Here is a 15,042-nt window from a genome sequence, read left to right as displayed (position 1 = left end):
TTCCGATGTCCGTTTTTCTAAATTCAATTGTTATAGTATAGTTTTATTAATTGGGACCCTGTATGTGCTTAGGGGCAATTGTTATGGCATTTTCGTCTTCGCTAGTTTACGTGGCTCTTCGACAGTGAGGTATCTATGAGTGGACCCCTTCTAAAATGCATGTTTTAATAGTAGAAATGCATATATGAAAAGCATGATTTAATGATCATGTTTTATGAAATGTTTTATGAGATATTATGCTATACTAAGAATATTTTGGAATATCATATTTTATTGAATTAATGTTTTTTGTAGTATATCTGATGGATGACGATATACTACTTACGAACATGTTTTTACACACCCTCTTTATAGTATATATGATGGATGACTATATACTATAAAGTGGCTTTGAGTTATATGATATATGTTTTCTGAGAATATTATGTTCAATGTTTTGTGCGTATCTAGTGGTCACTGTTTCACCTACGGGCAAGGATTTGGTGTTGGCTGCGGGCCGAGAGAAATAATCTCTGGCTTCAGGCCGAGAGACATGGAGCTAGCATTGGGCCGGGAGAAAATAATCTCTGGCTTCGGGCGCAGAGACATGGTTGTTGGCCGAGGGCCGGGAGATATTGTTATTGGATACCACTATTTAGCACACTATATACGAGATATTTTTTATGAAATGTTTTATGGCATGCTAGGGTTTTCCAAAACCTATCACATATTATGCTATTAGTTTTCATAAAAATTTGGGGGTTAGTATGTTGTTAATTGTTTCATTATTATTATTATTATTATTATTATTATTATTATTATTATTATTATTATTATTATTATTATTATTATTATTATTATTATTATTTATATATATATCAACTTGGTTCACTCATGTTAGTTTTGCGTCCCCTCAGGATTTAGAAACGAGGCGTACAATCTCGGCATCAAGGCACTTCTGCATCGACATATTTGAGTCCTCTTAGTGTAGGACCCACTCCCTTGTCCATTCAATTTTATATTATTTATTTTAGGGTTCTAGTTGGTGGTATGCTCTGAACATGTTCCTTAAATGTATATTCATTACCATTAAATTTCTATTATTTTATTCATATTTTTTTGTTCTCATGCATTTTAATATGGCTTCGTCACCTTCGAATGTCGGCCAGCACTTGCCTACCTTGGTGTTCAGGGAATATCAAGGTTGGGCGTGGCACTTATTGTGGACCAATTGAATCCATTGCTCATATTTTTAAAGATTGTTCAAGGGCTGTGTGTATTTGGGAAAGTAGGCAATTGAGGAATGCCCAAAATCTTGAGTTTAAGGCTTGGCTATTGGCAAATCTGAAAGTAAGTTCAAAAGGGACCAATGAGGGTGCTTGGTGTACTCTTTTCCTTTTTATTTGCTGGTATATTTGGAAATGGAGAAACAAGCAGATTTTTTATGTCAATTTTGTCATGCCTATGGATCCAAAAGCGATCATCGTGAGAGATGTGGCTGAATGGTTGAAGGCTTGTGTGAAGTCTTCCGTTAATCCTGTCAATAGGCAAATTTCACTCTCTTGGGATCATCCTAATGTAGGTTGGTGTAAGCTAAATGTGGATGGATCAAGAAGGACACATTCTAGTCGAATTGGGGCTGGTGACGTACTAAGAGATCATAATGGCAACTAGTTAGGTGGTTTTGTTGTGAATTTGGGACAAGGGCAAGTTTGTGATGCTGAATTATGGAGTTTATACATTGGTTTACAACATGCTATTGATAAGGGTGCTACTGATCTTCATATTGAGATGGATTCCAAGGCTATTGTTCTGTTGTTGAAGCAAACCCAAGTTGATAATTTCCATCCTTTGGAGACAATTATGCATAACTGCATATTAATGATGAGACAATTGAGGAGGTGTGAATTGAATCACATTTACAGAGAGAAGAATATTGTGGCGGATCAGTTGGCTAACTGGACTTATAATATGGATATTGGTGTTCTTGTTTTTTATAAGCTTCTCGTTTGGATTAGATCAGCTCTCATTGATGATGCTACTGGAGTCCCTCGGACTCGTTTTTCTATTGTTTTGTAGTTCTCTTTGGGTTGTAATCCCCTTTCTTCACCACAAAAAAAAAAAAAAAAAGAATTTCATCCTTAATCAAGATTGAGCTAAACAAAATAACTGACACTGCAAAAAATAAACATGTTTTATGCATATTTTTATAATTAGACATCAAATTTGTTGTGTGTTGCTTAGTTCATAATATACTGCAAACATAATGCTGGTATGAATGAAGGAACAATCACACTCACAAGGATCTTAACTTAGAGAGCCCCGCGATGTCGCCTTCAATTTTCCCTTCCACATTCATTCCTGATAATCCCCTGTACAGTGATCCAGAAGAGGTTCTGGTTCAAAATCTGATTAAGAAAGTAAGCGAGAATGCTCGTAATTACAACAATCACATCAGAATTCGAAGACGAACAACACTCACAATGCAGTCACCCTCGAACCGTTGCAAGTGATGCCTTCCCAGCGCTCCCCACATGGATCGTTTGACTTGTCCCAGCTGGGTGGAACGTTGATCCATATCTGCCTCAAGGATTGGAGTGCACTAGCTGGATCAACACACACATAAAACAATCAACCACCCTTAATAGGAACAATGAGGGTTTAGAACGAAATTTAATCAAAACTTCAAAATAATTCACATTAGACCAAAATTAAATGGACTAATCGCTAAGTACACTGTAACGACCCGTCCCGGATATTATGTAACGGGAGGGCAATTTCATAATTTCACTATGGGTGAGATATTTTATTTTAAATTGGGGTTGATGATTGGTCTTAATTGGAGAGCCACTTGGGGCCCACTCTTACAAATTTGTCCCATGGGCCACTATTCCCTCTCCCTATCTTTCTTTCTGACCCGTGACCCACGACCCAACCTGAAACCAACCCAAACCTTGGGCCTTTGTGACTCAAGCCCAAATTTGTATCAAACCCAACCCAGGTTCAACCCAATAACCTAACCATTGGGCCATGCAATCGGCCCAAACCCAAAGCCCAATCTACTACCCATTAGCTTAGGCCTTAACCCACTAACCTAACCCTAACCCAAGTCCAAAATCCTAAACCCTAACCGGATCCAACCCAACCCATTTGACCTGTTTGACCGACCCATTTGACCGTTGACTTCCGGTCAACGCTAACCTTTAACTTTGATCGTTGACCCGTCAACGTTGACTTTTAGGTTGACTTTTTCGAGTTTCATCTGATACCCCTCCTAGACTAAATTCGAAGTCTTGAATCCGTTTCCGACGTCCGTTTTCCTGAATTCAATCGTTTTAGTATAGTTTTATTAATTGGTACCCTTATGTGCTTAGGTGCAATTGTTAGTGGTGTTTCCATCCACGCTTGTTTGCATGGCTCTTCGCCAATGGTGTAAGGTGAGTGGACCCCTTCCAAAATGCATGTTTTAATTGCTAGAAATGCATACATGAAAAACATGATTTAATGGCTACGTTTTATGAAACGTTTATGAGTAAATTAGTTTCATGCTTTACGAATTACCATGCTTTATCGATTTTACGTTCTTCGTAGTATATAAGATTGATGACTATATACTACGAATAGGTTTTACGATATGACGTTTTAGCTACTGAACTCCGATTAAAATATATATATATATATATATATATATATATATATATATATATTAGAAATATTATGTTAATGTCCTTATGTACTTACTTAGTGGTTATTCGAATGTTACTGCTTATGGGCAAACAATACTTATATGATTGGCTACGGCTGGGTGTGGGTTGGATACATATATATGATTGGATTCGGTTGGGCGTTTGGTTGGTGCCTACAGGCGGGAGATTATGATTGGCTTCGGCTGGACGTGTGTAGGGCCTTTGGGCGAATGATATTTATATTGGCTTCGACCGAGCGTGTGTAGGGCCTACGAGTGGAAGATATTTATATTGGCTTTGGTCGGGAGATGTAGTACCTACATGCGAATGATACTGCCTACGAGCGAATGATCTACCTATGAGCGCGTGATGTAGAACCTTCGGATGAATGAAGAAGTGTTCTATATGCCTTCGGGCGAATGAAATATTATATATATGTATATGCCTTATATATATACCAATACTAAGCACACTATATATATAATATATGTTTTATGAAGGTTTTTATGGCATGCTAGGATTTTGGAAAACCTATTATATATTATGCTATTGAGTTTTCATAAACTTTGGGGGTTAGTACGTTGTTGAATAACTATTTTTGTACTACTTATATATATCAACTTGGTCTACTCATGTTTTGTTTTGCGCCACCTCAGGACTTAGAATCGAGGCGTACAATCCCAGCGTCAAGGCACTCCTGCATCGGCATCTTCGAGTCCTCTCAGTGTAGTCTTTGTTCATTCAATTTTATATTATTCCTTTTTAGTGCATAAGCATTGTAATTAAGTTTATAAGTTTTATTTATGTTTGTTACTTCACATGCATGTTAGTATGGCTTCGTCACTTTCGGGTGTCGGCCAGCACGTGCCTACCTGGGGTATTTGGAGGATATTGGGGTCGGGTGTGTACACACACGAAAGAATCTACACCAAGGTGGTATCCCAAACCAATCACACTGTGTCATCCGTTTTTACTTTCCCATATAATAACAGATGATTGATTTGGAATATCGTCACAGAGAATAGGAAGATGAACATGATATCACAAAAAACCTATCAAGTCAACGGATATGAAGGTAGCTTTGAAATTGTAGACCAAAAGTAGAAACTACACAAAACCCAATTTTCCCATGAATTAAGAGTATATATATATTGATATTTAAGACTACACATACCATCGTCCGGGTGTGTAACAGAAGAGATCACATGAATTCCAGAGAAGCAGAAAACCAGAAAGAGCAGCAGCAGCCGCATGGTTGCCTTGGGAAATTTGTGTGTGAATCTGTGAGACCGATCAGCTGGTAAGCAGAAGCCAAAAAGCACATTTGTACAAAATTTTACTTCCTTGAAATGTAAAAAAAAGCACTTTTCAAACATATCTTCTTCCACTACATACCAACTACTACACCACTTGGATGGTTGGAATTTTATTTAATGAAGAAAATTAAGAGTCCCACGCATGCATGTACATGCTAAATCTCCATGTTCCCACCAAGCAACCAAAAAAGTGCTTTTTTTTGGAAGCTCTGCTTATTTCTGAGCAGTGAAGCTGGATTTCCTGAGTTGGGTTCTTTCAACTGTCTCCTAAAAAATACCCTGCAGGCTACAATATCTAGAGAGAGAGAAACTAGAGAGAGAAAGGTTTAGGGTTGGCTTTTTTCAGCTTCGTTTAAATTATTAAGCCTTGTCTTAGAAGCCAAAGCAATTTGATTAAAACCACAAACCAAAATCATCTGATCTTTCCAGTTAGTCCAGAACAAAATGCAACCATCATCCTCATCACTCTCTGTCGAAATCATAGTCCATTAGCATAGAATTAGATTAAATTAAGCTAATTAAATAAAGTGATTAAATTAATTAAATAAAGTGGGAGGTTTTACCGTTTCCTCTGCCCGCCCGCGCGATTTGAGAGAACAAAACGCATAATACAAATACAGTGAAGGCAGCAATATGAACAAGCGAAGCAGGTTTCTTTTGAATATATGACCAAATGGGACTCTCAATTAATTAAGATTACAGCTTGCAAATTAAAGGCGACGGGCTCCTTCTCCTTCGGCTGGGACCGATTCCTGGTTTCATCCATTTTCTTGTTGAATGAAATAATGAACACGGTTTGGTCGTTTTCTAAGGAAATATCTAATATGTTCAGAACTAATCAAAGTTAGAAAACGATGTATCGATCACATAATAAGGACATAACAATCAAATATCGATAATCGACAATTGTAATTTAAAAGATTATCAGTTTGACCAATTAAAATTAAGAGACAATACATGTGGTTATTCTTCCTCCTTCAGCCATGACATGATATAATTTTGTCATATTATTATCAGAATTGTTCATTCTTTTTATCACCATCTAACAACCATTTCTACAAAAATTCATTCGTTTAGACACCATTTAGTCATTCATATATGCCAGACCAATCGTCAGTCATGATAACAAGTAACATCCTTATTATGAACCATCAATTTGTGTGATTCATATGAATAACTAAAGGATTTCTAAATCAAATAATTTTTTTAAAGATGTTCATTTGGAAGAAAAATAACTTTTTATATGTAAGGAGTCAAACAATATTTTTATATATATATATATAGTAATTGTTTATAGAGTCATTCTTTCTTAAGTGCGTCGCCCGTCTTAAATGAGAAGAACTTACATGCAATCAGTTTGGCAAAATGATTGTATTCGTGTCTAGGTCGACACATTAAAATATACGAGGATGCATTCTAGGCTTAAAAGATATTGAACAAGTTATAACACATGACCACACGTTATTAACAAAGATGCCGCCAATAGCGTCCTTGCAAGCAAGTTTCTCTCGTATATTAGAAATACATGGCATTAAAACAACATATAAGTTAAACCCTAATTTATCAGCAACTAGGAACCAGTTTTCGTAAGAAATGGATAAGAGGATTAAGGAGTAAGGACGACCTATGGTGTGTCTGTCACTAATGTCATTGCCTCCACTAGGTGGTGGTGACGGTTGAGGCCATTTTTATGAAGGTAGGGTCTTCTTCTCCTTTTGTTTTCTTAGCATTCAAGCATATTTAATCAAAGATTAGATCCCCATGATTGTTGAATAAAAATTTACATCTTATTCAAACAGACGATTTCTAGAGTGTGACTGTGTCTACAACAACAATAAAGCCTTATTTCATTAAGTGGAGTCGGCTATATGAATCTTAGAAAGTTACTGCGCTCGGTTTTGAGTCAAGTCTTCCATTAGCTCTAAATACTCCATGTCTTTTCGTAAAGTTTCCTTCCAAGTCTTTCTCTACTCCTTTTGCCCTAAGCTTCTGTCTCATAATCATATTTTCTAACCAGAATATCTGTATATGCCTTCGTTTCACATGATCAAACCACCTTAAATGAGACTGTCTAATGAATAAAATATCCAAATTCACTTCAACAAAGAAAATTCTTTCTTTTAGTGAGGCAAAGTCCAAATACACAAACCAAGTACAAATTGCCGTCTAACACCCACCAATAAGAACAACTCCAACTATAGGGTTTTTCGTTCACAAAGAAAATTCAAGCTAAGGGAATAAAAAACGCAACATTTTGGAAGAGATTTGGAGCTCGAATAGTGAAAAGTATTTAACTTTGTGATTGAAACTTGGAGTTTAATTCACCCCTTTCCTACGTCTGCGTTGTTCACACACCTAAATAAGTAGCAGAGGCCATCAACCATGAACAATTATTGTACGTATGTACCTGTTTGGACCCAAAATTACATCATCGGCCTATGCAATCAAAGCCGTTGAGTGAGCATAGCTCCCAACCATTGGATGGAAAAGTGAAGATAATTTTGTTATTGTTAAAGGATAATATTATGGTTTTTATCATAATAATTATCTTTTAATATGAATTATCTTGGCATATTCTTAAATGGGATAGATAAGATGCAAATTTTATTTCCAAGCAAGCAGTACAGTTCAAATGGACCTAGGATTCTTGTTATCGGATTGGAGCATCATGGTACATTAAGATGAGGTTTGAATAGTCAAGATGCATGGTTTTGGGATAACGATGAAGTCAAGATAATGATGCAGATTGGAATGTCATTGGTGCATGGCAATTTGGACGACAGAGATCCATGTAAACTGCGATTTAGGCATTTAAATATTAAAACCAATCTTTGGATTAAATTGGTGCTCCGCAAAGATGAGAGGAGCACGACATTGACCCAAGAAATCTTGATTTTGACTAAGGTTGAGGGATATTATCAAGGTAGTTTTGGTGATGAGATAAGAAGCCTAGGTGGGCTAGGCTTCTGATGAGATGTGATAAGCCTAGATAGGCTTTTATTTTGTTTGAAAAGTCATGAACAATAATCTGAAGGATATACCTTGGCCTCTAACACAGATCAATTTCAGTTCCGCGAGTTAAAGTTACAGTTGGACTCTACAAAATTATTTGGCCGTGCCAAGCAGAAGATATGAATGTTATAAATACAAGGTGTGTTGCAACAAATGAGCCCCTTTAAATCAACACATAAGTTGCCATGCACAAAGCTTCTCGACATCCTGAGATTTTATCTTCTTCCCCTTTCTCCTCGCCAACACATCTTCAATTTGGATAAACAACACTGGAGTCGTAGAATCAACCGATCGAGGAGCACCTTCAATTTGGATAAACAGCACTGCTTCGAGGCTGACTGGTTATTTATCCAAGTCTCAGTCGACAAGGGTTTTCGAGTCTTTGTTGGTAGAGGTCATCTCATTAGCCTTCTCGGTGAAGTGAGGTGTTACAGGTTACTGGGCTCGGCACATTGAACGTCGAGTTTTATGATTGAATATTCACAAGTACATTTTAGAGTTTGGCATTTTGACGGCCGAACCACATTTACCATCAAGACATACATGTCATTCGAGTACTTGTTTCCGTATAGTTTGGTGCCAGTTCGGCGTGCTTATACTCTTACGAATATAATCACCGTGATCGAACCCAGCGTCGACGATTTGTGAACTTCACAGAACTAGCAACCTGGTCTTCAGGCTCTAGACTGAAGGCAGAGACGTGTTCCTTCCTCGGCTGCAGTCGCAAGATCAAGAAGTCAGCAACGCGCTTAACGCAACATCAACATATTGTACTCCTCGGTCGAGCTCGGCCGTCGAGTTGGCACACCCCCGCACATAACCGAATGATGTAGTTAACTCATTAGTTACTCGGCCTGCACGTCACGTAGGCTTGGTAGTTTTTAGGGTCAACAGTACTGTATCTATTTTTTTTATAGGGACTAGCTAGTGGCTTTACCATTATAGTCCATCTTTCGAGAGCAGACTCATCGAGGCATTTCAGACTCTCATTGGCTATCGTCTTGTGATTCACCAACGCCAGGAATCGAACCCAGAAAGTGCCATTTGGAATACGGACTTGGAATTCATCCACAACCACTAGGCACCTCTAGTGGTTGTAACGTATCCAATGTTAAGTTGACCTAATTGCCTTACGCTGAATTGAGATAGTTTTAGACTAAACATTTAATTGTGGTTAAGTTGAAGGCAATATGACAAACAGTTGTGGCTCATTTAGTTAAGAGTATCACTCTTGCTTTTAAGGTTTAAGATTCTATTCTTGGTTTGTAAAAACAAAACCAAAAATATGTAATATCGATACAATGTAAGGGATTTAACTCACTACTGAAGAATTCAGCAGCAGTTGCTGCTTACACCCAATTCCGGTTGGACACATGTCCGAGTTTGATTAAAAAAATCAAAACTTAGACACGTGTCCAGCCGAAATTGGGTGTAAGCAGCAGCTGCTGCTGAATTTGCAGCAGCGAAGTCCAGTTCCAATGTAAAAGCATGAAAGACGTCGCCCCCAAATGAGGAAATGGATCCCCTCCAGAGCATTAGGTGGGGATCCTCCTGACCAAGAAGTATGGACCGTTGAATGAAAATCCAACAGTTACAAATAAGGGGGTTCCTTTAAAGTTATAATAATTATAGCCGTTGGATTTTCATCAAACGACCTATACTTCTTGGTCAGGAGGATCCCCACCTAATGCTCAGGAGGGGATCCAATTCCCCCAAATGAGTCTCAGATTCATCTGTAAGGCTGCTAGACTTTAGGTCTGTGCCTAATGCTTTGTAGTGCTAAACTTTTAAGTCTACGACCAATGGCCGAGACTGCAACTGAGACATTGGTGACTAAGTCGTACATATACGACAGTACTATTTGATTAAGGTCTTATGTCAAATGATCAAAATCACAATTAACTCGGCTCTAACAATTGCCAATGACTTATAGTTGTTGACTTTTTGGCATCGTCTGGACAAAGTCAAATGATTAAGTTTTGTGTAAAATAATAAGATAAATTACATAAAACTACCTTAATTATGGATCGAACTACAATCTCATACCTCATGTTTTAAAAATGACAATGTCATACATTATCTTACGAATTTGTTGCAATATCATATATCATCTTACGAATTTGTTGCAATGTCATACATTCGTCAATTTGTCTATTAATTTTTTCTGTTAAATGCTAAAGTGGTTTCAGATGGGCCCCGCTCATTAGCATAAAAATATTAATTAAATATTAATAAATTAAACATAAATTATTTTAATATTTTTATTTAAAACAGGTGGGACCCACCCCCTATAATTCTTTCCGTTTTCCCCCTTTTTCCTGATCCGTTCCAAGTCTCCCTTTCTCCCAATCTGTTCCAACAGGGTCCTCCTCGGCCATCTCCACCGCCCTTCCATGGAGCTCGTCCCCCTCCTCCTCCTCCACCAAATCCCTGCAGCTGAACCCACCCCCTATAAACCCATCACCCTCATCCATCTTCCCCAATCTAAAACCTCAAAATTCGACCTTGTCCCCAGGCCCGACGGATGAGGGTGAAATTCCAGATCCCCAAATTTGACCTTGTCCCCAGGCCCGACGAATGAGGGTGAAATTTGGAGATTAGTTAGCGCCGCCGTAGCCATTACGGGTTTTAGTAGACGGGTGAGAGTGCATGTGGTAGCTGAAAGAAGGGAAGGGGTGATCAGCAACGACATCGGTAGGCGGGGAAAGAGGATAGACGAAGTTGGTCTGAGCCTTGACGCCGCGCATGGCACGGCCGTTGCAAATTGATGGAAGATGAATTTTTTTTTTTTTCTGGGGATGAAGGTGAAATTTGGTGAAATTTGGAGGTTTAAGATGAAATTTTTCCTGATCCGTTCCAAGTCTCCCTTTCTCCCAATCTGTTCCAACAGGGTCCTCCTCGGCTTTTGAACCCCAGATTTTATATATACTGAGTGGTGAAATTTGGGTTTGTTTTGTTTTGTTCAAATTTTTTTTTTCTGGCCTTTTTTCTTGCTTTTGACCCCCCTTAAAGAAAAAAATCTGGGTTTGTTTTGTCCAAATTTTTTTTTCTGGGGAGAGAGAATGAGTGGTGAAATTTGGAGGTTTAAGATGAAATTTTTTTGGAGAAAGAGGAGAAGAGTGGTGAATTTTTTTTTCTTTATGCCAATTTGAATGTTTAGGAAAAGGACGAAATAGGTTGTGAAATCTGGAGGATGAAGGTGAAGAATGGAGGAAGAAAGAAGGTGAACAATGGATGAAAGTTAAGGTGAAGAATGGAAGAAGAAATCTAGAGGATGTGTGTAAGCATGGATCAAAATATCGATATTATCGGCGATGCCGATAATATCGTTTTTGTGAAAGAACGATATTTTTACGAGTATCCACTTAATTATCGTCAATATATTGCGATATTATCGATATTATCGGAGGAATTCGTCGTTGTCGTCTGGAACCCTACTCCCCCATTGACGACAACCTCTTCAATCGCCTCCTGGACTCCCTCCTCCTCCTCGTCTTCAACAAGATCGGTGACTTGAAGACCCTCGGCCGCCGCTGCATCGTTCTCTGTGGCGGTGAACGACTCCCGACGATGTGGCAGTCATCGAATCCACTCAAACCATTTTCGTTTGCCGTGAAACGACTTGTGGTGGTCGAAACACCTCTAGACACCCACGGCCTCGCCGAAGATGGGTGTGCCTAATCCCGAGCCGATTTCGTCCCAAAAACCTTGGAAAAACACGAGATAGAACTTAAAAATTCACATCTAAGCTTCAATCTAGAACAGAAAGAGGTAAACCCGAAGCTTACCTAACCGGAGAAGATTAAGAAGTTTGCCGGAGAGTTCCTGTGTTCGCCGAGTTGCAGAGACGAGAATGAGAGGGAGAAAGACGAGGTTTGATGATGATGATGATGACGGTAATGATGTTTGCATGATGGTGCTGCCGTGTGTGTGTCTCGGCGACAGAGAGGGAATAGATAAAGGGTTTCGAGAGAGAGAGATAGAGTGCAGAGAAATAAGAAGAAGAAAGAGAAAGGAAAGAGGGTCACGGGGTAGGGAACGGAAAGAGAGAAGAGTGAGGAGTGATATGGTGCTGCCACGTGGCAGTTTGGGAATGTTTAGGAATCTAGATAAATGGTCTAGATTTAATCAAAATTTTGGGGGGGGGGGGGCAAAATGAAATCTCAATAAAACTTTAGGGGACTTACGAAATTATACATATAATTGGGGGTTGGGGTGTTACACGCCGCACCCACTAACTGCAACCCAAAAATAAATAAATAAATCAAACCCTAATAGTTGAGGTAGTTTTGTGTAATTTACCCTAATATTTATTATCTAGGATAAATTTCTATATTTAAAAAAACACCAAGGGATTCGAACCCTTCCCATTTTACTCCTTCAACACCTTAACCACCATATCACTTATGTTTTTGTGAAAATATGCTAAAATATTTATATATATGGTTTTGTTTTGAATTCTTTTTGCAAGAAACAAATCTACACATAGAGATGATGAAGATAGTGAAAATTTTGAACCTCATAGGAACTCTATGTGGTACTAAGTCACTCATGTATCTTACCATGCAATGTATAAAGTGTAAAATATTGTACTAATTCATTATATATAAATGATTATGGTGTGTTTACACTTCTTTCATTAATTACTACATATTTTCTACACTCACAATGTTTGCCAGCTCGCTATATAATCAACTTAAATTAGTTAAATCCATCATGCAATGCATTTCCTTCCAATTTTTTGTGATAAACTAATAGATAATTGACTAAATAAACATCCTGCAAAGTTTCAATAAAATTTTTCAAGTTTTTCTTACAATTTTCGTGGGTTTTATTCAATTTTATCGATATCGATAATATCCCGATATTCCATCGAAATTTCCGTGTTTTTGGACTACCGATATTTCCAATATCATCAATATTTTATACCTTGTGTGTGATAGAGAGAGGAGAGAGATTGAATGTGAGAGAGAGATAAGAGAGAGAAAGGGGAGAGAGATCTGATGTGAGAGAGAGATAGAAGAGAGATTGGATGTGAGAGAGATGAGAGAGACCGAATGTGAGACAGATGAGAGAGAGAAGGGGTGGGTCCCACATGTTTTAAAATAAAAATATTAAAATAATTTATCTTTAATTTATTAATATTTTTATTCACTTGGCTAGGAAGAGGATTCCGTCTCAAACCACGTCAGCATTTAACAGAAAAATTAATAGAGAAACTGACGGATGTATGACATTGTAACAAATTCGTAAGATGAGGTATGACATTGTCACTTTTAAAACATGAGGTATGAATTGTAGTTTAACTTATAGTTGAGGTACTTTTATGTAATTTACCCAAAATAATAAGTTTTGAGTCTCAGCATTTATAAGTTCACGAAGCAGTAAGATGTTAGTTCCAAACCGAACCACCAAGCGGACGTATTCACTCCTGTAATTGAGATTATGAGTTTGATTCACCATCCTAAAAGCCACTTATGTAAATAAACTCGACATCCCTAAGTTTAATTCCAACTATAAGTAGCTTAAGCCTATTGCTCTCTCTCTATACATAACATTGGTGTGGAGGAAGACTTACATCGAACGAATTTATCACTATTCTGCATCCTGATATAATAATACATTGTCATGTATAAGGCTTTTTCCATATATGTGAGAATGTATTATTGGACCGGAACGTCATAGTAGCTAATAGCTAGCTATAAAATTGTAGGAGAATTTTAGGGTAATTGTTGTATATTCTTCTCTCGAGGAAGATTGATATAAGTACTAGATACATGAAATCCCTCATCAAGAAGGAAATCCCTATCCATAAAGAAATTACAAATTTACTATAAATGTAAAAAACGTTGACTCATCCCAACACTCGTTTCATGTAAATTGTACTCGTGACTATGAGCATGTTGCAATAACTATACTTCTTATCCAAGTGAGGAGTGACACTTGATACTTCCCCAATATTGCAACTAAATTGATGTTTGGACAAGAGAGACAGTTGACACAAAAATATCTACTTCCCTTTGGATGGCAAAGAATCCTTTCATCCCAAACCAAACGTTGCTGGCCTACATCTGTGTCGTGACCACCTAAACCAGTATTAGCATTGCTACTGCCAGCAATAGTGAGTTCGACACTTGAGGTTAGACATTTTTTTTGCTTCAACAGTAAGAGGCCTATAATTTTGTTATGATCACACATCGACTACACTTATGGGGGTGTAGGGGTTCTTAAGTCCTTGGGGTCCTCCCACCTATTGGTCTAGTCTTTTGGGTTGAGCTCTTCCCTTGGGCTTGAGTACCTAACATTGGTATCAGAGCCTAAGTTCCCGACGGTGCGGATGGGGCGACCTGGAAAGGGCTACCTTAACAGGACGACCAAGGGTGCGCCACTGTTAAGAGTGAAAGCCACCAGAGTAAGGGCCGCCATGGGCATCGGCTTCCGAAGGGTGGTGTAATGTTATGATCTCACATCGACTACACTTATGGGGGTGTAAAGGTTCTTAAGTCCTTGTGGTCCTCCCACCTATTGGACTAGTCTTTTGGGTTGGGCTCTTCCCTTGGGCTTGAGTACCTATAATTTCCACCCCAAACTTTATAATTTGTTAAACTTTTTTATTTAGTTGATTTTTTTTGTTAATAATTTTGGAATTAGCTTTTGTATAATCTATGTTGTTTTATTTTTGCAAACATTTTGATGTAAAAAAATTCAAATTATAAACAAAAATAAAAACTCATAAGGCACTACAACCATTGGATTCGAATGGCGCGCCAATCTGGGAACCAGTTTTCGTAAGAAATGGATAAGAGGAGTTCGGAGTAAGGACGACCTATGGTGTGTCTGTAACTAATGTCATTGCCTCCACTAGGTGGTGGTGACAGTTGAAGCCATTTTTATGAAGGTAGGGTCTTCTTCTCCTTTTGTTTTCTTAGCATTCGACCATATTTAATCAAAGATTAGATCCCCATGATTGTTGAATTTACATCTTATTCAAAGAGACGATTTCTACAGTGTGACTGTGTCTACAACAACAATAAAGCCTTATTTCATTA

At 38.0% G+C, this 15,042-nt stretch overlaps 1 protein-coding gene across 4 annotated transcripts in view; it reads right to left on the bottom strand.

Annotated features, from left to right (window-relative positions):
- LOC126612788 (leucine-rich repeat receptor protein kinase HPCA1-like) overlaps positions 1 to 15,042 on the bottom strand; it is a 79,897-nt gene that overhangs the window by 10,084 nt on the left and 54,771 nt on the right. Inside the window, exons 1-5 of one of the 4 annotated variants that reach the window (XM_050281145.1) lie at positions 5,545 to 5,734; positions 5,061 to 5,450; positions 4,840 to 4,946; positions 2,462 to 2,585; positions 2,280 to 2,351 (exon numbers count right to left, since the gene is read on the bottom strand). In XM_050281145.1, the coding sequence (XP_050137102.1) occupies positions 2,280 to 2,351; positions 2,462 to 2,585; positions 4,840 to 4,918 (275 nt within the window). In that variant the 5' untranslated portion in view covers positions 4,919 to 4,946; positions 5,061 to 5,450; positions 5,545 to 5,734. Of the gene's footprint in view, positions 1 to 2,279; positions 2,352 to 2,461; positions 2,586 to 4,839; positions 4,947 to 5,060; positions 5,451 to 5,544; positions 5,735 to 15,042 lie in introns of those variants that run through there. The other 3 variants (XM_050281144.1, XM_050281146.1, XM_050281147.1) reach the window with 3 other exon arrangements.

Source organism: Malus sylvestris (assembly GCF_916048215.2).
Source record: "Malus sylvestris chromosome 4 unlocalized genomic scaffold, drMalSylv7.2 SUPER_4_unloc_1, whole genome shotgun sequence".
Taxonomy (NCBI): domain Eukaryota; kingdom Viridiplantae; phylum Streptophyta; class Magnoliopsida; order Rosales; family Rosaceae; genus Malus; species Malus sylvestris.
The sequence above is the reverse complement of the archived record's forward strand: the minus strand, read 5'-3'. Positions and strand labels throughout refer to the sequence as shown.